The sequence below is a fragment of the Nyctereutes procyonoides genome, unplaced genomic scaffold, assembly GCF_905146905.1.
Source record: "Nyctereutes procyonoides isolate TBG_1078 unplaced genomic scaffold, NYPRO_anot_genome, whole genome shotgun sequence".
In the NCBI taxonomy this organism is placed as follows: domain Eukaryota; kingdom Metazoa; phylum Chordata; class Mammalia; order Carnivora; family Canidae; genus Nyctereutes; species Nyctereutes procyonoides.
Genome location: NW_026575126.1, coordinates 46,713,528 through 46,738,139, shown reverse-complemented (window position 1 = coordinate 46,738,139; position 24,612 = coordinate 46,713,528). Strand labels below are relative to the sequence as shown.

The 24,612-nt window shown below is 42.6% G+C and overlaps 1 protein-coding gene across 1 annotated transcript in view; it reads left to right on the top strand.

Moving 5' to 3' along the window:
* The window catches only part of ZC3H7A (zinc finger CCCH-type containing 7A), a 37,807-nt gene extending 13,840 nt beyond the window's left edge, over positions 1 to 23,967 (top strand). Inside the window, exons 4-23 of the mRNA XM_055340004.1 lie at positions 945 to 1,142; positions 2,779 to 2,937; positions 3,197 to 3,277; positions 3,386 to 3,424; positions 4,114 to 4,147; positions 4,636 to 4,919; positions 7,042 to 7,246; positions 8,367 to 8,431; positions 8,994 to 9,180; positions 10,742 to 10,903; positions 11,626 to 11,822; positions 12,095 to 12,195; positions 12,634 to 12,815; positions 13,447 to 13,523; positions 14,391 to 14,524; positions 14,956 to 15,061; positions 17,556 to 17,664; positions 19,606 to 19,739; positions 21,472 to 21,635; positions 23,051 to 23,967. Of these exons, the coding sequence (XP_055195979.1) occupies positions 945 to 1,142; positions 2,779 to 2,937; positions 3,197 to 3,277; positions 3,386 to 3,424; positions 4,114 to 4,147; positions 4,636 to 4,919; positions 7,042 to 7,246; positions 8,367 to 8,431; positions 8,994 to 9,180; positions 10,742 to 10,903; positions 11,626 to 11,822; positions 12,095 to 12,195; positions 12,634 to 12,815; positions 13,447 to 13,523; positions 14,391 to 14,524; positions 14,956 to 15,061; positions 17,556 to 17,664; positions 19,606 to 19,739; positions 21,472 to 21,635; positions 23,051 to 23,240 (2,808 nt within the window). The 3' untranslated portion in view covers positions 23,241 to 23,967. The remainder of the gene's footprint in view (positions 1 to 944; positions 1,143 to 2,778; positions 2,938 to 3,196; positions 3,278 to 3,385; positions 3,425 to 4,113; positions 4,148 to 4,635; positions 4,920 to 7,041; positions 7,247 to 8,366; positions 8,432 to 8,993; positions 9,181 to 10,741; positions 10,904 to 11,625; positions 11,823 to 12,094; positions 12,196 to 12,633; positions 12,816 to 13,446; positions 13,524 to 14,390; positions 14,525 to 14,955; positions 15,062 to 17,555; positions 17,665 to 19,605; positions 19,740 to 21,471; positions 21,636 to 23,050) is intronic.
* The last annotated feature ends 645 nt before the right edge of the window (positions 23,968 to 24,612 follow it).

Genomic DNA, 24,612 nt, shown 5'->3' with positions numbered 1-24,612 from the left:
GTCACAAGTCACCTCCCTTGTTAAACGTTGATCGTTCCAGTTTTCTTTACTACTTTTGTCAGCTTACACGAATTTCATAAAATGAGACTGAAAGCTTGAATATCTATCTGTTCTTGTACTATTTATCTATCTGATCCTGACTCTTAAGACATTAAAGCAGCAATGGAAATCATGAAGGAAACTTCAGAACTTTTATATATATCAAAAGAATGAATGTGCTCTACTTCTTCGGTGACAAAGAAATTTAATAACCCCACTCCCAAATCAGTAATTGACCCCAGCAAACAGTTACAAAAGAGGAAATACAATGGTCCACGAAAATGTGGGACATTATTTGCACCTGATGAGTCACTAAATTCTACCTCTGAAACTTAAAAAAAAAAAAAAAAAAAAAAAAAAAAAAAGACCTAGCAACAAAAAATTTGGGAAATCATTGGTAATCAGACATGCAAATAAAAAAGAGTACAGTTTTTCACCTAGAAATTAGTAGGGGTTTTATGTGTACACAAACACACAGGTGCACACATATTGCACACATACTACCTACCCAGTGTTGATGGGGGTTCCATGAAGGAAACTGCTAGGTGTGTTTATTGTTATTGCCCCTGGAAGGCAGTTTAGAAATACTGGTCAGAAGCCTTAAGATGCTCATTCTTTCTGACCCAGAGTTTCCACTTGGAAGAATTTCTCATGGGCACAGAGTTGGGGATGTGAACAAATATTTTGCTGCATTTTTCTTCATAATGAGAAATTGAATTTTCTCTTAAAAAAGCAAGCAAGATGAAGTCCTAGCTGAGATGGTGGTGGCATGGTCTGGGTTCCCATTTTCTTAGAACTGTGCTTATCATATAAGGCTCTGAAGTTTTCAGTACAAAAATGAAAATTTCCTAGTACCCTGACTTGTTCCGTGAAGGGCTTCAAGTGGTAACTTTCTTTTTTTAAAGGTATATTTACGTGCTCTTGTGAGAAATCTTTTTAATGAAGGCAATGATGTTTATCGGGAACGTGATTGGAACAACTCAATAAGCCAGTACACAGAAGCTTTGAATATAGCTGGTTATGCAAAGTCTGAAGAAATTGTCATCCCTAAAGAAATAATTGAAAAACTGCATATAAATCGTATTGCTTGCTATTCTAATATGGTGAGTTGTGATTTTTCTAAAATAATGTTTCTAGAGAGAAAAAACGTTTTCAGTAACATAGTACAATAAAAGTCAATTTTCTAATTTCCATTCTTAAGAAAGGCATATTGACTCCTTTTAGAATGGCCTGAGGCTTTGAAAGATCAGCTTGGGCTGAATGTTTAGGGATTTTAGAAATCATTTGTTTCTTGGACTAGTCCTTGGAGTTGCCATGTCAGTCTGGCTTCTGGGCTGTCTGCTCATAAAAGAAATCAGCACAGGAAGATGCAGGTGTTCACAGATTTTGTTTTCTGTAATAGATTCTTCTTTGGTTAGCTGTTTGGAAGTTATATTTCCAGTTGATTTTTTTTTTTTTAAAGATTTGATTATTGGGGCACCTGGGTGGCTCAGCGGTTGAGCGTGTCTGCCTTCTGCTCAGGTCATGATCCTGGGGTCCTGGAATCGAGTCCCGCATTGGGCTCTCTGCATGGAGCCTACTTCTCCCTCTGCCTGTGTCTCTGCCTCTCTCTTTGTGTATCTCATGAATAAATTAATACAATCTTTAAAAACATTTTTGATTTTTTTTTGAGAGAGAAAGAGAGAGCACATGGATGTGCTTGCATTGTTATGGGCAGGGAGAAGGGGAGAGAGAGAATCTCCCTCAGAATACCTGCTGAACTTGGAGCCCAATGTGTGGGTCGATCTCACGACCTCGAGATCATAACTTGAGCTGAAATCAAGAGCCAGCAGCCTAACCAGCTGAGCCACCCAGGTGCCCTTCCAGTTGACATTTTAAGGAGCTCCAACAAAGGGTGACTAGTGAAGAGAGTAGGACGACAGGGTGAGGCCTGGGGCACCACCTGTGTTTGGAAAGTTTTATTTCTTGAGGACCTGGGGACGTTTATGGCCAGATGTTAATGTTTATCTGATCTGGGTGATGGGTACATGGGGATTCATGCTATTGTTTGTGCTTTTGCATATTTGAAATTTTCTAATGAAGATAATTTTTAAAAAATTTTTTATTTAAAAATTTTTTTTTTAAATTTTATTTATTAATGAGAGATAGAGAGAGAGAGAGAGAGAGAGAGAGGCAGAGACACAGGCAGAGGGAGAAGCAGGCTCCACGCAGGGAGCCCGACGTGGGACTCGATTCCAGGTCTCCAGGATCATGCCCTGGGCTGCAGGCAGCACTAAACCACTGAGCCACGTGGGCTGCCCTGAAGATAATTTTTATTTATTTTTATTTTGTTTTTTTCTGAAGATAATTTTTAGAAAGAAAAATAAAACTTTGGGGATGCCTGGGTGGCTCAGCGGTTGAGCGTCTGCCTTTGGCCCAGGGCATGATCCTGGAATCTCAGGATCGAGTCCCATATCGGACTCCCTGCATGGAGTCTGCTTCTCCCTCTGCCTCTCTCTCTCTCTCTCTGTGTCTCTCATGAATAAATAAAATCTAAAAAAAAAAAAAAAAGGAATGTAGATTCTTAAAAAAAAAAAAAATAAAAATAAAACTTTGAACTTAAGAGTTTAAAAGGTAAGGGTGGTGGAGGTGGTGGTGGTGGTGGTGGTAATAGTCCGGGCCTTCATTTGTCTGCCTTTGTAGGAAGACCTCTGCACAAGAAATGAATTGTTGCTAACTCTGTTTGGTCTTACATCCCAGGGTTTCCACGATCAAGTTTTAGAAGAGTGTGATGCAGTCCTCAGTTTAAATGCCAGTAACTGCAAAGCTCTGTATCGGAAATCTAAGGCTCTCAATGACTTAGGAAGATACAGAGAGGCTTATGACTCTGTAGCAAAGTGCTCCTTGGCAGTGCCTCAGGTATGGAACTCCTATTTCAGTTCCTTGGTTCACATCATAACCATATCCTTGCTCCCAAGTGGGGAGATGGCTTTGAAAGAGTTCCCGTTCTCCAGCCAGCTGCCCACGTGCTTCAGCTGGGAACAAGGCTCATAAAGCAAGTGTGTCTCAACAGAATAGGAGTTCCGGCTGTTTTGCCTGTTTGTCTTCACAGTTAGTAAATATAACCCTCCATTAATCATATTTTCTTTCTTTCTTTCTTTCTTTTTCTTTTTTCCAGGATGAACATGTAATAAAACTAACTCAAGAACTAGCTCAGAAATTGGGATTTAAGATAAGAAAAGCATATGTTAGGGCCGAGGTAAGCTGAGGTTCTCTCCATGAGGTATTTTCATTCTGTTTTGTAACTTTAGAGCCAGTTCTACTTTTAACTTAATTTTTTAAAATTAGTGTCTTTATTTTCTTGCAGCTCTCATTAAAATCAGTTCCTGGGGATGGGGCTACCAAGGTAAAGTTATTACTTCTGTAAGACTCATAGCTTTTTGTAAAACAAAACAACCCCCCCCCCAAAAAAAAAAAAAAAACCACACAAAACCAAGCAGAAGCATTTGCAGTTCTGCTTTTAATATTTTTGGTTTGTGTCTATTTTTGAGAGCCTTTTGTTCCTCAGACACATAATTGGCCAGAGCTTCCTGTCCTATAAAAAGAAACAACCAACCAAGTAATATCTTTTAACCAGCATTTCCTGAAGCCTGATGGAGCATTTTACAGGATGTTCATAGATGTTAGGTTTTGTTAGAAAAAATGGCTCAGGGACACATGCGAATTTCGGATGTCTTTGGGTTAAAACACAATTAACGAGTTGTTTTTTAAAAAGGTAAGTCTTGGAGCTGTTAGGATGCCATTGTGAGTAGGGAGTGAGTGGTGGCTAGACTAGTCCTTCTGGAACTGGTATATGCTCCTGAACATCCTTTGAGAAATACTGTGCACAAGAAACAGGCGGTGGTGCCGATAGACCAGCCCTGCTTAACCACGTGTCACCGACATTTATATATTCCATCTGTTTCTTGGATCTTAACTGGAAGGAAGTCAAATTGCTGGGAGAACTTACAATGCTGTCTTCGAGTAAGATTTACAGATTGCTTGTAGTGGAGAATCCTGAAAATACTATGACCCATTATTTGGTTTAATTTCTAGGCTTTGAACTGTTCTGTGGAAGATATCGAGCCAGGTATGTTTCCACATGTCATCTTAATCTAGAAAGCGCCAGCTTTAGATGTTGTATGTATTGTAGTGTTGTCAAATACGGTTGCTGTGTGGTTATTAGTATTAAAGCAAGAATAATTTTGAAAACTACCTGGTGCTTCTGGATGTGCCGGCCAGTGGTTGATAATACTGGATGTCAGTAAGCGGTCATTGAACACCTCCTGTGGCGCTGCCAGCATCTCATAGCTCTGCCCAGAAGGGGCCCAGGCATTTTGAGAAAGACGGATACGTTTTCACAAGTGACTATGTCTATTCCTGGGTAAAACAAATGACTTTTAGAATTATTTTTACCCTTCTATTTGAATCGCTTTTATACTGTTGTGTCCCTATTGATTTTTACGATTGCTTTCATATTTTCACCTAGCTCTTCATTTTCTCTGTTATTGGCTCTTGACACTAGTCTTAATGTGAGTACACTGAAAACGAGTGAGTACTTTTCAATCCATGTTACAGATTTATTAACTCCGAGGCAGGAAGCAGTTCCCGCTGTCTCTGTACCTGCATCCAGTTTCTCTCACCAAGTTGGAAGTGAGCTGGCCTCAGTTCCTATCATGCCCTTAACTTCTATTTTGCCACTGCAAGTGGAAGAGAGCCCTCTGCCATCAACAGTGTTGGCGAACGGAGGAAAGACTCCCTTTGCTATGCCAGAAGCTTTTGTGGATGATGGAGATATGGTCCTTGGGGATGAAATAGATGACCTTCTTGATTCGGCCCCTGAAGCCAATGAAACTGTTATGGTAAATTTCAGCATTACTCCTCTCTTCTGAAGCCAGGCTTAATTTTTATTTATGTTTTTTTTTTATTATTTTTTAGAGAGTGTAAGTGGGGGTATGGGGAGGAAGGGCAGAAGGAAAGGGAGAGAGAATGTTAAGCAGGCTCCAGGCTCAGTGCCTATGTGGGGTTCGATCTCGTGACCCTGAGATCAGGACCTGAGCGGAAACCGGGAGTTGGATGCTTAACTAACCGAGCCACCCAGGCACCCCAAGCTTAATTTTTTAAAAATTGCCATGTAACCGTATTTTCAGCATTACCTGTTGGCTGAACTTTGCATCTCTTAATTTGAAAATCACGTTGTCCTTTTCTGGTGGTAGCAGGCTCATGTGGTTATTTTTTAAGTAAAATAGGAGTGCTAATCAAGTAATGAACCGGTTTTCCTCAACACCTTTGGGAATTACATAGTATGGAAAGAGTACATTTAAAACTCTGAAGAAGGGGAGTGCCTGGGTGGCTCAGTTGGTTAAGTGTCTCTCTTGGGCTCAGGGCATGATCTCTGGGTCCTGGGATTGAGCCCACATCAGGCTCCCTGCTCAGCAGGGAGTCTGCTTCTCCCCCTGCCTCTTCACCTCCTACCCCCACTTGTGGGCTCATAATGTGTGCACGCGTGCACATGCACATACACACACACACACACTCTCTCAAATAAATAAATAAGATCCTTAAAAAATAAATAAAATTCTGAAAAAGATTAGGCATTTGATATTTAAAGTAAAATGGGTCTTTTGGATTAAGGGCTAAAAGGATAACACCTCAAGGTAAGTGTAAAGCCAAGGTCAGGCTAGATCTGGACGGCTCTTGTTTTTGTATGGCCTGCAGAATAGGAATGGGGGGGTCTTATATTTTCAAGTGGCTGGAAGAAAAAATAAAAGAACGGTATCTCGTGACACATGAAAGTGAGATGAAATTCATATTTCAGGGTCATCAGTAATGTTTTATTGGAACACAGCCACTGCTATTCACTTACATGTTGTCTGTGGCTGCATTTACACTGCAGCAACACAGTCTAACAGTTGAAACAGAGGTTGTGGTTAGCAAAGCCTAAAATGTTTAAGAACTAGCCCTTTGCAGAAAAAGTTTACTGACCCCTGCCATAAGTTATATTGAAATAGCAGCAGGAGCAGCAGCAGGAGCAGCAGCAACAGCAGCAGCAATAGCAGGAAGAGGAGGAAGAGGAAAGGAAAGGAAAGGAATTCAGGGCCAGTTTCCAGTGTGGCTGAAATAGATGATGTCCATGTGGAATCGACTGAGAGGAAGTACAGTGTAAAGGCAGGCACCCTGGGGTTTGGTTTTCACCACGTATCTGGGCTTTAGCAGCTTTCCTCACCTCCAATTTCCTGGTCTGTACCGTGGCCACACAGTAGGATGTGTCCTGCAAAGTATAAAAATTAAATAGATGGTATGTAACTTTCATCAGTGCTTAACAAGACACATGGAGGCTCAGTCAATTGTCACACTGATGAGGATGGAGAGAGGCTGCATTCCATTTGTCCTTGTGAGATTATAAATTCACATCCCAGAAGGACGGTCCAGGGTTTCTGCCTTCTGCTATCCCCTTGTCTTGAGTACCCTCCTTCTCCCCAAGCCCGCACTCTATTCCTCTGGATCTTATGAGTCTCATGGAAGGATGAGTGGAAGGTATCAAAAGGAAATAAAAACATGAATGTAACATTTGGCTTGATACAGTACTGGACATCATCCCTGCGTCCTTTTTGAAAAAGTCGGCTTGCAAAGAAATGAGCTCTTTAGCCTTGATTCTTCTAAGTCTTGCTTTTTTTTTTTTTAATATTTTTATTTGAGAGAGAGAACATGAGTGGAGGGAGGGGCAGAGGGAGAGGGAGAAGCAGGCCCCCTGCTGAGTAGAGAACCTGATGTGAGACTCGATCCCAGGATCCTGGGATCATGACCTGAGCCAAAGACAGATGCCCAACCGACTAAGCCGCCCAGAAGCCCCTTGGTTTTGATTTCACCTTCGTTATATAATTACCCAGTGTAATAATTCGTGTCTATATGCTGATGTTTGAAGCAGTTCGGCCTACTGGTAACTTTCTCCTGGATTTTAATAGAACCTTTTTTCTTTTCTAGCCATCAGCGTTAGTCAGAGGAGCCCTCCCGGCAGCCAGCGTCCCCCCTAGCATACCCTTCTCCGCATCTCTGTTAGGCACCCTGCCCATTGGTGCGAGGTATGCTCCTCCACCCTCCTTCTCAGAGCTGTATCCACCTTTGACTACATCCTTAGAAGATTTCTGCTCTTCTTTAAATTCATTTTCAATGAGTGATTCCAAGCGAGGTAAGAATCGAGCCATTTATGTAAATAATTGCAGTTAATTTTTTAAAAAAGACAGTCTGTGTTTGGTCGTTTAACTGACTCTGGCTAGTTGGTACTTGGATTATTTTCAGGGTAGCTGAAAATATAAAAACTCCGTCTCCAGTTTTAATTTGCCTGGGCTAAACGGTGCCATTCTGGAGATTGGGAAGCATAGGGTTACGTAGCAATGTATGTGGCACTTGTTTTTTTGTTGTTTTTTTTTTAACAAGAGAGTTTGTTAAGCTGGGTGTCTATTGTTCTGGGGGAGAGGAGGCAAAATGACTTGGAATGTTTTTTCCAGGAAAGGTGTACCCCATCTGAGAGAGTCTTAAAGACAGGCTATCTTTACAAATTCTGAACGAGGCAGACACTTAGTCAAGACCAATTTCTGGTCAGAATTGTTCAGAATTATAGAACTAGGTCTGGTTTAGGCTCCATCCCTGGAGGTCAGGGCCCTGTGCCTGGTTCCCTGAGTTTTATAAGGGATTGCTGAGTTTTTGGTCTGACTCCTGTCTCTGTAGCTCCAGGCTTAACATCTACCTTCAACAAGAACGATAACCATCATCATACTGTTCCAAGGCATTGTTACATGGTTAAAGGCAGAAAAATCAAAATGAGATTGATGTAAAGAGATGGATACCCGAAAAACCTGAGATTTGTGGGGAACGGGAGGGCAGAGAGCGAATAACTGAGTGGTAGAGTGACAAATAAGAAGGTGCATCGCTCCTTCCTCATTTTCTTAATGTTGTTATGAGTTCCCGCTTCAGGGTTTGCGAAGGAGAGGCTCAGTTCCCACTTGGAGTATGAATTATTGTCTTAGTCTTTTTTAACTTTAGGTCCTGTCCCAGAGGCCCTGCTTTATTAGCTTATGTCTCCAAAACCAGCTCTCTATTTAAGTCGGCTGAAGGGTTATGTACACCCTTGGTTTCCAGAGTTAAGGAGAAAGTCCACTGCCCTCTCTGGGGGTCACTAGTGTGCAGGAAAGCTCCTTGGACCCGGGGCGGGGAGTAACGCGGGGAAGCCGTAGTCAGCCCCTGAGCCCTGATGTTCTTATTACGTGATTAGAATGAGAAGGTCTGTTGAAGTGTTTTTATTATTTTAGATCTGTCCACCTCAACTTCTAGAGAGGGAACAGCGCTTAGCGGCAGTAATTCTTCCCTTTTACTTGTAAGTGTCACTTCCTCTTTTGTAAATTCGTCGTCGCTTAAACTTGAACTTGAACGTAGGCCTTTTTGCTTTAAGTAACTGACTTATTTGAATGGACGTGCCGGTGTCCCTTAAACGTTGTGTGTGCTGGGGGAAATCGTGGTGAAATAAGACTCTCCCGGGACATGCAGTAGGAGATGCTCCGTGTTGGAGTGTTGGAGACTGGGGCTGTCCCAGACCAAGGAAGAGGCTCTAGTGCAGCAGAAACAAAACAGGGAAGAGGAGATCAGGGCAGATAAAAAGCCCACGCTGTCAAGGCAGGACAATTACCTGTTACTTTTAACAACTCGCGGAGGATCAAAGAGAGTGGGGGGGGGGCTTAGACACCCCAAGAGAGGAAAACAGAAAGAGACTGGTTTCAAACAGAGATGCACAGCAAGGACAGACTAGTAGTCATTTCAGCAGATGAAGAATGTCCTATTTTTCACAGATTTGTTTCCTTCTTTAGTGATAGTGCAATATTTGTTGGCTGTTTTTTTTTCCCCTGTTTTTTGTTTTTTTTTTCTTCTTATTCTTCTTGCAGATGAATGGACCAGGCAACTTATTTGCTTCTGAGAGTTTCCTGGGAATTTCAAGCCACCCCAGAAATGACTTTGGAAACTTTTTTGGAAGTGCAGTTACTAAACCACCTTCATCAGTGACCCCAAGACATCCCCTCGAAGGAACCCATGAACTGAGACAAGCTTGTCAGATCTGTTTTGTAAAATCAGGTCAGGATCAACCAATGATAGTATTAATAAGCTCCAGCCCCTAATCTAAGACTTCTTAGGAATTTGTAAACATGCATAGATAACACCAGCTACTGTGGTTCTTCATCCTCGTTTGACTTCTTTCTTATCAAGCAGCGATTATTGATTTGGGCCCCTTGGGAGTTTAATAGGATAAGTCCACTCTTATTTGATATGATTTCATTTATAGAATTACATGGAATAGAATATCTACCTGGCTTTGTTTTTTTTTTTAATTTTTATTTTTTATTTATTTATGAGAGAGAGAGGCAGAGACACAGGCAGAGGGAGAAGCAGGCTCCACGCAGCGAGCCCGATGTGGGACTTGATCCCGGGTCTCCAGGATCAGGCCCTGGGCCGAAGGTGGTGCTAAACCGCTGAGCCACCTGGGCTGCCCTCTACCTGACTTTGAAATCTAATTGACGTTTTTATGAAATTCTTTGCACCACACATACACGTTTAAAAAATGTGATCATTCTTTTTTTTTTTTTTTTTTAAATTCTGTGCTTATTTTATTTATTTGTGATAGTCACACAGAGAGAGAGAGGCAGAGACACAGGCAAAGGGAGAAGCAGGCTCAAGGCACCGGGAGCCTGATGTGGGATTCGATCCCGGGCCTCCAGGATCGCGCCCTGGGCCAAAGGCAAGCGCCAAACCGCTGCGCCACCCAGGGATCCCTCTTTTTTTTTTTTTTTTTTTAAAGATTTTATTTATCTATTCATGAGAGACACAGAGAGAGAGAGGCAGAGACACAGGCAGAGGGAGAAGCAGGCCCCATGCAGGGAGCCCGACCTGGGACTCGATCCTGGGTCTCCCGGATTACACCCTGGGCCGAAGGTGGCGCTAAACCACTGAGCCACCCGGGCTGCCCCATTCTTTCTTTTTTTTAAAAAAATATTCATCTGAAAAAAAAAATTATTCATCAGAGAGAGACAGAGAATGAGTAGGGAGGTAGAGGGAGAAGCAGACTCCCCACTGAGCAGGGAGCCCAGTGTGGGGGTCCATCCAAGGACCCTGAGATCATGACCTGAGCTTAACTGACTGAGCCACCAGGGCGCCCCGAGAATGTGATCATTTTCAAATAAAGCAACTACTAGAAAAAAAAGTGTTCTAAGATCAGTGTTTGATGTAATGTTTATAAAATTAAAGTATTTTCTGGTTGGTTTGTTTCATACCTTTACCCTCAGTCAGGTGATAGAAACAGTTTATCCTAAACCAGACCTAAATTCATTTTCTTTCTTAGTTGTATATTTAACGGTATTTTTTACCCTCAGAAGCCATCAGAATTCTTATCCTCACAGTTAAATAAGGGTATGTTTTGGGGCCACTAGTGTCGAATAAGACTTTGTGTTCTCTGACAAGTAGCATATAAGAGGCACAAATTATTTCAGTAGCTTATTTACATTTGGGAATTATAAAAATAGGATTTTTGTGGGAATTTAATAATCAGTATCTATCTGCTCCTATCTGCTTGTAAATGTGCCTGTAAAATAAAACATTGCTTCTTGTGCCTACAAGCAATCCTTTTTTACATCTTTTCCAGGCCCTAAGTTAATGGATTTTACTTACCATGCTAATATTGATCATAAATGTAAGAAGGATATTTTAATTGGTAGAATAAAGAATGTTGACGATAAATCATGGAAAAAAATACGTCCAAGACCAACAAAAACAAATTATGAGGGACCTTATTATATATGTAAAGGTATGTACTGTAATTACTTAATTGGTATACAGGACACAAATAATAAATGATTTGCTACATTTATTCTAATGGTGCCTGTATTGCTGTTACTAAAAGTGTGTGGGTAGAGTTAATAGTTCCTTGAGTTGAGACATTTGTATTTTTTCTGTTACTTTTACCTTTGTTTTTAACTTCTTTTTTTTTTTTAATATTTATTTTAGAGAGAGAGAGCAACAGCGAGCAAGCATGAATGAGGGGAGAGTCAGAGAGAGAAAGAGAGAAGGAGAGAATCTTGAGTAGATAGACTCTGCGCTGAGTGTATAACCCAACATGGGGCTTGATCCCATGACCCTGAGATCATGACCTGAGCTGAAGGCAGGTGCTTAACTGACTGAGCCAGCCAGGCGTCTCTTAAATTGCTCTTGAGAGAACCTCGTGGGTTCATTTTTGTCACTTCACCTGAATTTGCTTTGAATGACCTTCAATGATTTTTTAAAGTTAGGTGGAGTACATGGGAGAATCAAAGCCTTTTCCCCACCAGAAATAGAAATAATTCAGGCCGTGGTGCTGATGTTTTAGAGTTAGTACCATCCCTGTGCGATAAGATGCGTATCCTTGCTTGACGCTCTCCGTGAGTTGTTACAGACATTCAGACGGTGCCCTAAACATATTAAATATTCACTGGCTTTGAAAAAAAAACAACGGCCACATTTTAACCATTTTTTAATTGTCTGTCTTTCTAGATGTTGCTGCTGAGGAGGAATGTAGATACTCAGGCCACTGCACGTTCGCTTATTGCCAAGAAGAGATAGACATATGGACGCTGGAGCGGAAAGGGGCTTTCAGCAGAGAGGCTTTCTTTGGTGGCAATGGAAAGATCAACCTCACCGTATTCAAACTTCTCCAAGAGCACCTTGGAGAGTTTATATTCCTTTGTGAGGTACTATCTCCGAACCTTCTTTTCTACTGTCAAATCGGTGAGAGTTTCTAACTTGCAAGCCCAGAAGTAGAAAATACTAAGCACCAGTCCAGCCATATGGGGAGTGTTCACTCACTCAGTGGTAGCCAGTACTAGTATCCAAGAGAATACAAAAAGCTCATTTTAAATATTAATCGGTAGAAGTATGGCATGTATATGTATGTATATAAGTATGGTACAAAAGTTCTATTTTTTATTATGTTGTTGTAATTTTTCTTCTCTGTCTGTTCCAGAAATGTTTTGATCATAAGCCTAGAATGATAAGTAAAAGAAATAAAGATAATTCTACTTCTTGTTCTCACCCGGTTACAAAGCATGAGTTTGAAGACAATAAGTATGTTGGTAGTTTCTAATTTTTATAGTGACACAATAGATTCTGTTTTTAGCTCCAAATAAAACCAGAGTAGTATCTCCCCAGGCATTTTACCTCTGTGTTCTGTTGTTGCTGAAAGTTGATGACTATTTAAAAATGTCTATTAGTGTATTTTGGTGGGAATTTTTAAGTGAATTCTTAAATCGATGTTTAATATAGAAAAGTATTACTGATTTGTATCTTCTTATGACATGGATTTAAGTATTTTACGGCTTAATATGTAATTATCTCCCCCACCCATGCAATCCAACAATTGCATAAAGTGATTTATTTTTTTCTGATAGATTTAAGATATATTTTCAGCCTAGAACTTGACATGATGTATGTATATATTTTTATTTGTTTTTCTTTGAAAAAGCTAACGCGGAACAATAATATGCCACTCCATTTTTGTCTTAGGTGCCTTGTCCACATTTTGCGAGAGACAACAGTAAAATACTCCAAAATACGTTCTCTTCATGGTCAGTGTCAGCTGGATTTATGTCGACATGAGGTTCGATATGGCTGTTTAAGGGAAGATGAGTGCTTTTATGCGCACAGTCTTGTAGAACTTAAAGTCTGGATATTGCAAAATGAAACAGGTAGGCTTGTGCATGATAAAGAAATGTCTCCTCGCAAACCAAGAAACAGACTCCTCAGTGTAGAGAACACACCGATGGTCACCAGCGGGGAGGTGGGTGGGGGGATGGATGAAATAGGTGATGGGAATGAAGAGCTTGCTTGTCATGATGAGCACCAGGTGCCGGGTGGAAGTGTTGAATCACTCACTATATTGTACCCCTGAAACTGATAGGACAGTGTATGTTAACTACACTGGAATTAAAATAAAAAACTTCGGTGGGAAACAGTCAGGGTTTGGCAAAGCAGTATCAGAGGCTTTTCTCCATCATTGTGCTATGGCAACATAGCTATTGATTTTGTCCTTAGCTTTAAACTGTCACTTTTCATTTTTAGAGTGGCTTGAGTACCGCCTCATGCAGTGACTTGCTGGTACCAATTCAAGCATGTAATATGCTTTTGTGAGGAAGAGAGATTCTTCCAATGGCCCCAAGAGCTATATTTGTACATACTCTGTTGTGAAAAAAGAGGACGTGCATTCAATCCTTGGTGGCAGATTATGCTGCATGGGGGGATGACGAGGGAATCCAGTCTGTGGTCAGGTTGGGGACCTGCACAGAGGGAGAACTAAATGAAGGCTTGTACATTTGCCAGGTATCTCACATGATGCTATTGCTCAAGAATCGAAGCGATATTGGCAAAATTTGGAAGCGAACGTACCTGGAGCTCAGGTATTTTCTCTTGTATGCTTTCTGCATTCGGTATCCTTTCTGGGACAGTGTAGTAGATGCCAGTTGTTGGCAGATACGGTTTATACTTTTTTTTCTTTTAAATATTATTTACTCATTTGAGAGAGAGCACAAACTGGGGGAGGGGAGTACAGAAGGGGAGGAAGAAGCAAGACTCCCCCCTGAGCCAGAAGCGGGAACCAGAAGCGTTGGGGCTGGATCCCAGGACCTGGAGCCATGACCTGAGCCGAAGGCAGACACTTAATAGAATGAGCCACCAGGTGCCCCAGCTGCAGTTTATACTTATAGTCCCATTTACTTTTTTTTGCTGTTCGTAAGACTTAATGTGTAAAAAATCCCAAATTTTAGTTGATCATCATAAAAAAAAAAAAAAGTAGGCATCCCATAATACCTGCCAAGTAGGGTACAATTCTCTTATTCAATTTAATTGACAGAACAGTTTGGTTCTTGGGCTGTGAGGGTCCTGGGGATAAGGGGTTAGACCGTGGCTCTGCTTCCCACCTGGCGGAACTGCTTTATTCATCACCTCCTCGCCTCCACCCCATAAAATTCTGGTTATCATCCTCCAAAGCTGGCTTTCATAAGTTGAGGTTTGGTGTTTGTCATCTGCTCCTATCATATTCCCTTGCATTGGGTGGAGAATTGAGGATTTAGTTATCTAATAGTATATATAATAGTATATATAATATATAATAATATATATAATAGTATATATAATCAACTCATCAAAACAGATGGTATCAGAAAGTGTATGCTATCATGAAAAAAGAAATACATGGCGATTCAGTATTTTGTTCTTAGAAAGCTGGTGTTCTATTAAAAGTAAAACCTATGTTTTAATTGTTTAAGGTACTTGGCAATCAAATAATGCCTGGATCTCTTAATATGAAGATAAAATTTGTGTGTGCTCAATGTCTGAGAAATGGTCAAGTCATTGAACCAGACAAAAACAGAAAATATTGTAGTGCAAAAGCAAGGCACTCGTAAGTAGCGTGTGAGTGTTACGTGTGTGTGTGTGTGTGTGTGTGTAAACAATGCCTGTTTCATAATTCTCTCTACATGGGTATAAAATCATACATATAAGAATGGAAGATTGAAGAGAGCCCAGCAAAGTAGAAAACATAGGAGTAACTGCAAAGTGAAAGAGAAGAGAGTTTTACTATTTCATTGATACGAATTCAACAAAATGCGATAGTGCCTTTCCTGAATTTGATCAGTTCTTAGCTCAGGATTCGTAGGGAATGTCTGTTAACAATTATCAACAGGAAATGAAATGACAGGATCCTAAGGCATTTCTTTTAGGAGGGTTGAGAAAAAAATCTCTGGTCCTTCAGGTACGAACGTTGTACCTGTCCCTTTATATTATGCCTTGTGCCAGTGTGTCTTTGTTTTTTCTGAACTCCATGTTTCTTAGGTGGACCAGAGATCGGCGTGCGATGAGAGTGATGTCCATCGAACGTAAGAAGTGGATGAACATCCGTCCTCTCCCCACAAAGAAACAAATGCCTTTACAGTTTGATGTACATACGTAATTTTTAAGCCACTTTTTTTTATTAGGCATTTCAAATCATTAGAAAGTAGTAGTGATTCAGATTGAAACTTGGAGCCCTTTCAATGCTCATCGTAATAACACAATTTTTAAATGGTCCTCTTTTGTTTTCCTTCCCCTTTTGTATGTGTGGTTCTGTGACAGTTTTCAGGTTGACTGGGATTGTGTAAGTTACTTGGAAAAAGGAAATAGACAGTGGACTCAAGAGATAGTCATGGGCATGACCTACCTTTCCTTATTTTTCCGATGAATTACTTTGGGAGTGAGTGGGAGAGAATTTCACTTAAATTTGATTCCTGGGCTTTGCTCTCAAACCCAAGGTCTTCTGTTATTATAATTGCTATTGATAAGTTCTTTTGACTCAAGCAATGGATACCAGCTAAAAAGATACCCTACTTTGTAGGAGTTTTCTAAAAGTAACCCAAAGGAAGCATGTTCAGTGTTAGAGGCACATGTTCTTCAAAACCCTCAGAATGAATGTACCAGACCAACTTAAAGTTAGGGTAGTGTTTCATTCACCGGGTGGCACGTTTCAGCTCAGTACCCTCTGATGCCTTACATCGTCTTGACAGTGACTGTCCGAGTGAACCCCCTGAGCTGGCTGGCTCTGGACTTACTCTTCACGAGAGAGAGTCTGGAGGGATTTCACTGTGTGAGGTAACAGAGACACTTGGAGCAATGACAGGCAGTAAAGTTTCTGCCCCAATGGCAGACAAAAGGAGAAGCAGTGCATTTGCCCAGAGAAGCAGTGCAGATGGATTGCAGAGTCCCCTCGCACATGCAGAGACCCCTCTCTGAATGGCCCGAGAGAGTTGAGGAAGAGGCAGGATAATTTCCCATCACCCAGAGTACCTTGCATTTTGTAAACTTACATACGTTACAAGGGACGGTCTCAGAAGGAGGCGGGATGTTTGTGTTTTGTCCACAGTGGTTTTAGACTTGGGGACCTGAGTGATTTAATCAGTGGGCCTTGTAGGAGGGGAAGAAGGTTTACTGGAACGAGGACATCTTAGGCTTTCCAAGAGGAGATTACGGGTGCACTCGTCATTCTTTGGTAAAACAGAGGTGACTGAGAACGATTCTAGTTCAGCTGCCAGGACTACTGATTATTCTTCAAAGTCGGACGTGCTCTACTGCCGTGCAATGTGCCAGTAGCTCATTTTCTTTTTTTTCTACCATACTAGGTATTGCTAAGGGATCCTTTTTCTAAAAGAGGAAATAATACTCTGTGTGTGTATGTGTGTAGACAGTATGGTGAGGTGCAAAGAGAATGGGCTTCAGAATCTGCCAGAAGGGGCCCTGGTCAAGTTACCCAGCCTCAGTTTACTCATCTGTAAATGGGAATAATTACGCCCTAGGGAAGATTACATGGGATGGTGTTATGTAAAAACCCAGCACAGTGGTGGCCTTTTCCTTTATCTCCTCTTCTCCCCTGCTCCTTATCGTTGAACTTTGAGAGACTATGGTAAATGTTTCCCTAGTAACACCTGCCTAAGTACTTGCCGGGGTTTCACTTTATGCAGAGGATTGGAAGTGGGGGGGGCATTGACGTTGTTCCAAGGGAGGAAACCTGCAGAATTAAGGGCTGACTGCTTTCAGGTTTATAGCAAAAACTGAGGCTAAGCATCTGATACTAAGTAAGCGGGTATATAGGGCCAGCCTCTGTTGAAACAGTAAGCAGATGACTAATTGTACTAGAATGCTCTATGAAGACAAGTATACTGATATTTAAGAACAAGCTGTCTTGGTGGTGGAGGTTTTCTTAGTTCTTGAAAGTTGTGGTTCTTAGAGAGACGTCTGCATTCTGCTGATCGCCGTCACTTTATTTTCCTACCAGTTTCGTTGTACTTACTTAGTAAAAACACCATGCAAATAGCCAGCAGAGGTATTATTTGAATGCTGTGTAACTGGATGGCCCGGCTTGTGTAATCATTGTCTCCAGATAGTGCATATGGAATGAATGATGCCTGAGGTGAGCTGCCAGTATAGGTTATAAGTAAACGCAATGTCAGATTTCTCCTGACACTCCTTAGGACCTTTGGAATAGTCTGCAGTTTCTTTACTGCAGGAGCTGACAAGGAGGCTTTGTGGGCAGGGAGAGTGGGAGCTGTCAGAGGAGGGGCCAGAGATTTGCATCGTGGAGATCAAACGCTCTGCTGTGTAAAAGCAGATACTCTGAATAAGGGAGTTTGTAGACCTTTTCTTGTAAGAAAATATTCCATGTCCTAGTTCCATGCTTTCTTTCTTGTGGAGATTTTCTTTCGAAAAATATTGAGATAGAAAGCTTAATGTCATCTCATGCGTGTTGGGCTTAAGAGTCAATTTGAATTCAAAATACTCTTATGTAATCATTGTGTTACTCAGCATTAGCGCAGATAATGATGCTTATTTTGCTTAAAGTAAAAATTAGGCAGTTTTACAAACTGTATTTTTGTCTTAAAGCATATTCATTTTTTTTTATACAGCTGTGCAATCATATTGCTTCTGGGAAAAAATGTCAATATGTTGGGAACTGTTCCTTTGCTCATAGTCCTGAGGAACGGGAAGTGTGGACTTACATGAAGGAGAATGGGAGTAAGTTGCTGTCTTAACTGTGGCTTGACATCCGTGAAGTCTAGCTTGCCAGGGAGTTTCCCTCCTCTCTGTAAATATGCCAGCTCACTACGAACCCAGAAAGCAGTTTGCATTCTAAACAATTGTGCCATTTTGTCAGTGGAGCAGAGCCTGACATCTGATCTGTGTTTGCTTGGGTCAGAGCTAGATACAAATATGTAGGTCTGCGTGTGACACAGACGTGTTCCCAAAAGATGGTCTGGGAAGTGAACTCCTTGATTGCCTGAATCAGACCATCTGCTCCTATTGTGAATAGTCATCCCTGAAAAATGAGATTAGAATCAAAGGTTTCCATAAGGAGGCCCTACCGGTAGAACAGGCCCAGATGCAGAGGCCCGAGGAGAGAATGTTTGTTTATCTTGGTCAAACTGCAAGATTATCATGAGAGGCTTTGAGAGGAGCCTCAGACAACCTTTCACTTTTGGCCGGAAAGGTTTTAATACAAGGACAAGGATTGTTGTACTTAATCTCTAGTAAACGGATGGAAATTTACCAACTGCTTAAGATCTGCAATCTCTGAATTACAAGAACCAATCAGATTCAAGCATGTCACCTGCTGTTTATTAACCAGTGTTCACAGTCGGTGACATGTATGGACAGGACTCCTTGCTATCTTGCTTGGAGGAGGGATGTCCTATTGGACCTTTTGAAGATGTCCTTGCATACCAGGACTGTTGCAATGATTCCTGCTCCCACTGGTCTGAATGGAGAAGGATTTCTAGGTTTATCTCTCATCTTAGTCTGATGGCAAATCGTTAGAAACACTTGGGCAGGCAACAAAGCCGATTTTTGACCTTAACCTCATTACCAGATTTTTTTTAGCCCAGTGGTTCTCAACTGGGGGTGAATTTTGCCACACATACCAGTCTCCCTTGGGGACATTTGACAATGCCTGAAGATGTTTTTGTTGTCATGACTTGGGCAGACTGTCTTACCGGCATCTGGTGTGTAGAATCCAGGAATGCTGTTAAACATCCTACCATGCACAGGACAGCCCCCCACAGCAAAGAATTATCTGGCCCAGAATGTCAGCAGTGGTGAGGTTGAGAAACCTGGCTTAGCCCTTGATGGTGATGCCAAATGCACTCGTTCCTACTGTAGAAAGCAGCTTGTAGCCACTGCCCAGCACCTGGTTGTTGTAAATTGCGCCCCAACATGTGGGTCTTTGGGGAGAGTGGTTTGAGTGATGGGTTCCCGTCAGGGTCAGAACCCAGGCCCCGGTGGTAGTGAGTTTCCCATCTTTCTCTCAGTAGATAGGAGCAAATCCACTGCAGGCCCTCGAGCCGTGTAAGGAGCCCGTGTGGTTGTGGTGGTGATAGTGAGTGTCTTACTGGGAGCAACATGAAGCAGTATGAGCCCCCCCCCCTTTTCTAAAGCAATACCCTTTTAATGTTCCTAACTTTTCAACACTCCCAGTGTCTTGCAAATGCAGGGAGTTAATTCATCTTGAAAGCCAGGGGATCCCTGGGTGGCGCAGTGGTTTGGCGCCTGCCTTTGGCCCAGGGCGCGATACTGGAGACCCGGGATCGAATCCCACGTCGGGCTCCCGGTGCATGGAGCCTGCTTCTCCCTCTGCCTGTGTCTCTGCCTCTCTCTCTCTCACTGTGTGCCTATCATAAATAAATAAAAATTAAAAAAAAAAAAAAAGAAAGAAAGCCAACGTTTGCAGTCTAACAGTTCAGAATTAGGCTCACAGCCGTGAGCGTTTACCTCCCTCTTGGACGGGTGGGGTGTCCGGGGGGTGTCCCCCTCTACTCACCAAATGCAGTCTCTCTCTGTTCCGCCCTCTTGTCTTGCTCTCCAAAATGTATACCAGCTGATACGAAAGGTGCGCATGATCTTGTGTGCATTTCGGTGGCGTATGTAAATCTCTGCTGCTGAAAGTGATTTGTTTCTCTTTAGTACAAGATATGGAGCAGTTTTATGAACTCTGGCTAAAGAGTCAAAAAAACGAAAAAAGTGATGATGTAGCAAGTCAGTCAAACAAGGAAAATGGAAAACAAATTCACATGCCGACAGATTACGCCGAAGTGACCGTGAGTGCCCCCCGAGTGCCTGTGGTCACTCCGCCTCCCCTTCCTTGGCTTCCCTTCTGATGGGGCCTTTCCTTTCTTTGCCTTTTCCTCAAGCAGGGCTCCCTGGCTGCCTGCCTCCTCCCATCTCTCCACTCCCCTCTAGTGATCTGGGGCCCTTAGCTTAAGTCCCCTCCCTCATTCTAGCAAATCCTTCCCTTGATCCCTTTGCTGACTTTGGAGTCTCAGTGCTGGTGCCTCTCCTTATTAGCCTCTGGCCCTGGCCAGGTCACTGAGTCACTGAGCATCCCTGAGAGTGGTGGTGACTGGTGAGTGGAAATAGCATGGGTCCCAGACACTTAGGCCAACGCTGGAATGCCCCAGAAGATGCTCCCGACATGGGGGTGCTGTCCCCCTCACTCCCCATTCCTTCCATACCCGCCAGTGTCTGGCCTCCGCTTCGGGGTTCTGTGGAGACAACGTCATCTGTGGTGTTTTACTGTTTTGGTTTTCTTTGAAAATTTTTCATGAGCGTAAAGAAGATAACATAATATCTTGAGTCGACCATGCTTGCAGTTCACTGTGTTTGCTTCTGTAGAATAAAATGTTACAGGTAGAGTTGGGACTCTCTTTGCCCCCCCATCCCTGAGGGACCAGAGCCAGCATGTATTTTCCAGGCTATGTTTACATATCTTTGACATATATATTTCTAAGCTAGAGTTTTGCCTGGCTTTTTTTTTTTTTTTTAAAGATGACACAGGCGCTTGCGTTATTCTGCTTCTTGTTTTATTTTGTTGTTTTGTTTTTGGCACCTCCCCATAATTGATTCAGCTGGATCCAGGTCACGTCTGTGGCCCGGCCTTGCCCCCACATGTGTGTTTGGGATCTGTACCCTGTGAACGCCACCTCCTCTGCCAAGGGACAGCGCTGATTCCCCTGCACCCTTGAGGTGTGTCCGCATTCCCAGGGCAGGGTCACCTGGACTTGCTGGGTTGTGAGACTTACCTGGGCTGTTTAATCAGGAAGCTCTTCCATCTGTCCCCCAGCCAGAGTGAGTCACAGTCTCATGGGAAGTCTTTCCAGGAACCCGTTCTTATCCACTTGCCAAACGATTCTTACCCAAGGCATTTGGGGAACATTTGCCCAGCTCAGAGGCTTGCAGCTTGCATCTGTGGTAGCACTTACACTGACCAGAACACAGTTCCTTCTGTGTAGGCCTGTGCCCCGGGGGCAGGGTCTTCTCAGCATCTGGACCTCCCTGGTCCCTGGCACGAGTCCTGGCCCATAGTGGGAGCTCATTTCACGTGCCCTGAATGGAATGGCTGCTCATCCCTCTGCAGCTGGAGAGCTCTGGGCTTTCATGTCCTCTTTGCCAGTCCTGATGGTGTTCATCCTTCCCAGAGTCCTCGGGTGACCTGGCCCCTTGTCCTCCCTCCAGACATCCTTGTCTACACACCAGCCCCCGTCACCCCGCTGCCAGAGACTTCCTGGAACCCAGCCGAATCCATCACCACTGCTCTCTGCTGCCTGTATTCTGGCCCATCTCCCAGCACCAGGATCCTTTTCTTGGTCCTGTTTCTGACTTTGAGCTTTATGTTCTTGCCTGGCTCCCCCCACCAGATGGGCTCCCCGAGAATAGAGTCTGGGTCTTAGGTCAAGTGGTGTCTAGCCCTGGTGCCCTCCCAGAATAGTGTTTGACCCATCGAGGGACCAGACAACACCCTCTGATGGGACGTGTGTCTTTTGTGCACTTTAGGCGGACTTTCACTGCTGGATGTGTGGGAAGAACTGTAACAGTGAGAAGCAGTGGCAAGGCCACATCTCTTCAGAGAAGCACAAAGAGAAGGTCTTTCACACCGAGGATGATCAGTACTGCTGGCAGCACCGCTTTCCAACAGGGTATTTTAGTATTTGTGATAGGTACGTAGGTTTCGTAAACTCCTGCATGAAAACTCATGTCGTGTGACTCTTACGGTCATTCATTTGGTGGGCAGAGGTTATCTGGGTGGTGAAGCCTTCTGAGAGTGGACGCTTAGTTTTGGTCTCAAAGTTTTAGGGCAGCCTGGGTGGCTCAGCAGTTTAGCGCCGCTTTCAGCCCAGGGCCTGGGATCGAGTCCCACATCAGGCTCCCTGCATGGAGCCTGCTTCTCCCTCTGCCTGTGTCTCTGCCTCTCTCTCTCTCTCTCTCTGTGTCTCTCATGAATAAATAAAAAATATAAAATCTTAAAAAAAAAGTTTTAGCTGCTCCTTGAATGTTTCTTCACTCTCCTGTGGTTACTTGAAAAGATTAGCGCTAGTCTACCTGAATGGGTTTGAGATGTCCTGAGATAACCAAAGAGAGATACAGGTTTGTTCCAATTTGCCCATATTGTCTCTGAGTTGTCAAGGGTGAGTGGCTAACCACAACCTGCCCTGCAGTGGATGTTCCGTCAGTTCTGAAACTGCCTTTGAATACTTACTGTTTAGGTGCATATATGGAACTGACTCAGGTCAAAGGAAAATGTTAGTATCACTCCTTTGCTTAAGTTGAGTTTGAAAATTTTTTAAATTTTTTTTTTTTTTTTTATTTTTATTTATTTACGATAGTCATACAGAGAGAGAGAGAGAGGCAGAGACACAGGCAGAGGAAGAAGCAGGCTCCATGCACCGGGAGCCCGACGTGGGACTCGATCCCGGGTCTCCAGGATCGCGCCCTGGGCCAAAGGCAGGCGCCAAACCGCTGCGCCACCCAGGGATCCCCAAGTTTGAAAATTTTTTAGCAAAAAATTTTGCCAGATAGTTTTGAATTGCTTCTCATTTTGTCACATCGCAGTTTTATATTTAATTTCTCAATTTAGAGCCACGTGACACCCAAAACTATTGAAGACATCTTTTACTTAATGCCACTTCTGATTTCTTTCCACTGCATCAGGAAGGACTATGGTCTCTTTCCCCCCCCATCAATCAGTATTTCTTGTTAAATATATTTAAAAGTGGGCAGCCCTGGTGGCACAGCGGTTTAGTGCCGCCTGCAGCCTGGGGTGTGATCCTGGAGACCTGGGATCGAGTCCCGCATCAGGCTTCCTGCATGGGGCCTGCTTCTCCCTCTGCCTGTGTCTCTGCCTCTCTCTCGCTCTCTCTGAATGAATAAATAAATAAATCTTAAAAAAAAAATATATATATATTTAAAAGTGCTAATTTTTCCTTTGTAGATGTCAAGACTGTATAAACTCATTTTTCTAGGCTTAAGATGTTGAATTAAAAGTTTTAGGCAAATCATCAAGCTAGTGAAGTGGGCACTTTTTGGGTTTATATAGATAACTCATGGGCACTCACCACGCTGACTTGCCCCACAGGTATACAAATGGCACCTGCACAGAAGGAAACGGCTGTAAATTTGCACATGGGAATGCCGAGCTCCATGAGTGGGAAGAAAGAAGGGATGCCCTAAAGATGAAGCTCAACAAAGCAAGAAAAGATCACTTAATCGCCCCAAATGATAATGACTTTGGAAAATATAGTTTTTTGTTTAAAGATTTAAACTAATATGCTGGCTTTTATGTATGTAACCTAATCAAAGCATTGACCAGAAAAATTGAAAGTGTTGTAAGGCACGTAGCAGAGGAGCTGCAGATTTTCTGCTTGTATTGGCGTCTATCGTACCTCCTGAGCAGCAACCCACAGTAGGTAGGAAAACGGGCTGTTTAACAGGTCTGGCCATGCTCTCATGGCACCATTGGCATCATATGGCGAAGTGACCGCTACCCAGTTGCCATCTGTTGAACAGACTTTTGGATGAAGTGTGTTGGGGAAGAGGATGAGGTTATGTCTAAGACGACTCCTTGAGTTGGTCCTTCAGATAAGAACCATCATGGTGAGAGAATAGACACTTGTGCTAGGGGTCAGAATACACGATGGATGAAATTCTTCACATGTTTTAAATGGAACGAATTTGTTTAATATAATAAAGTTTGCTACTTATCTGTACGTAGGTTGCTAAAAAGGATTTTCTTAACTCAGATTTTAAGCCAAATAACCATTTAACACTAGTACATGTTAAATGGGGTATTTTTCTGTATTTGTATGTTTCACTATAATAAGGGAACTAAGGATAATGTGCATTCAGAATATTTTGAAAAATAATCAGTTGACTCAAATTTTATTTCTTGGTCTTTTGCTGTTTAAATGATGATTTTGAAAGATTACACTTGTACTGTTGGTATTGTGTAGTGTATGGACCAATATTGCCTGTAATAAAGATTTTATATATAGATGTCTTTCATTTTTTGGTGTGGTCCTTTCCCCCCAAAGAATTATTGAAACTGGGCCCTAAAATCGCAAGGTTTGGTTTTTTTTAAAAACACTTTAATTCGAGCAATTAATGATAGTATGCAAATTAGACATGAGAACGACTTTTCACTCTGTCCTGCTCTCCCCCAGATTTGGGATGATAAGCAGTTTCTCTTGTTCGGTGCCATAATAACTCTTTTGGGGTTCTTCTGTGTTTCATTCAGATGCATGACTAGCAAGGAGACAGCCAACTAGGATGGGGGTTATGGGTTTCCACAGATGACCGGCACAATACTCAAAATAGGGCCATTTTGGTTGTTCAAAGACCACTGAAGACATGGTCAGGATGGCTGGCAGACTCAAAGACAGAGTTAAGCTGTCCTCTGGACCCCTGATCTGCTTCAGAGGCTGGGATGCAGTGAGCTAGAATCCTGTGAGTGGTAGAGAACTCAAAACACTCTTTAGATGTCCTGAAGAGATTACAATATAGACTTCTTTCTTGTGAGTATTTGTTGCAAGGGAAGAATAGCAATTTCTGGAAAGCCAGCTGCGGTGCTGATACAAAGTTTCCAAGAAGCATAGCCACCATTGTCCAGACCACCCAGGCTCCAGGCAAGGCTTCCTGTAA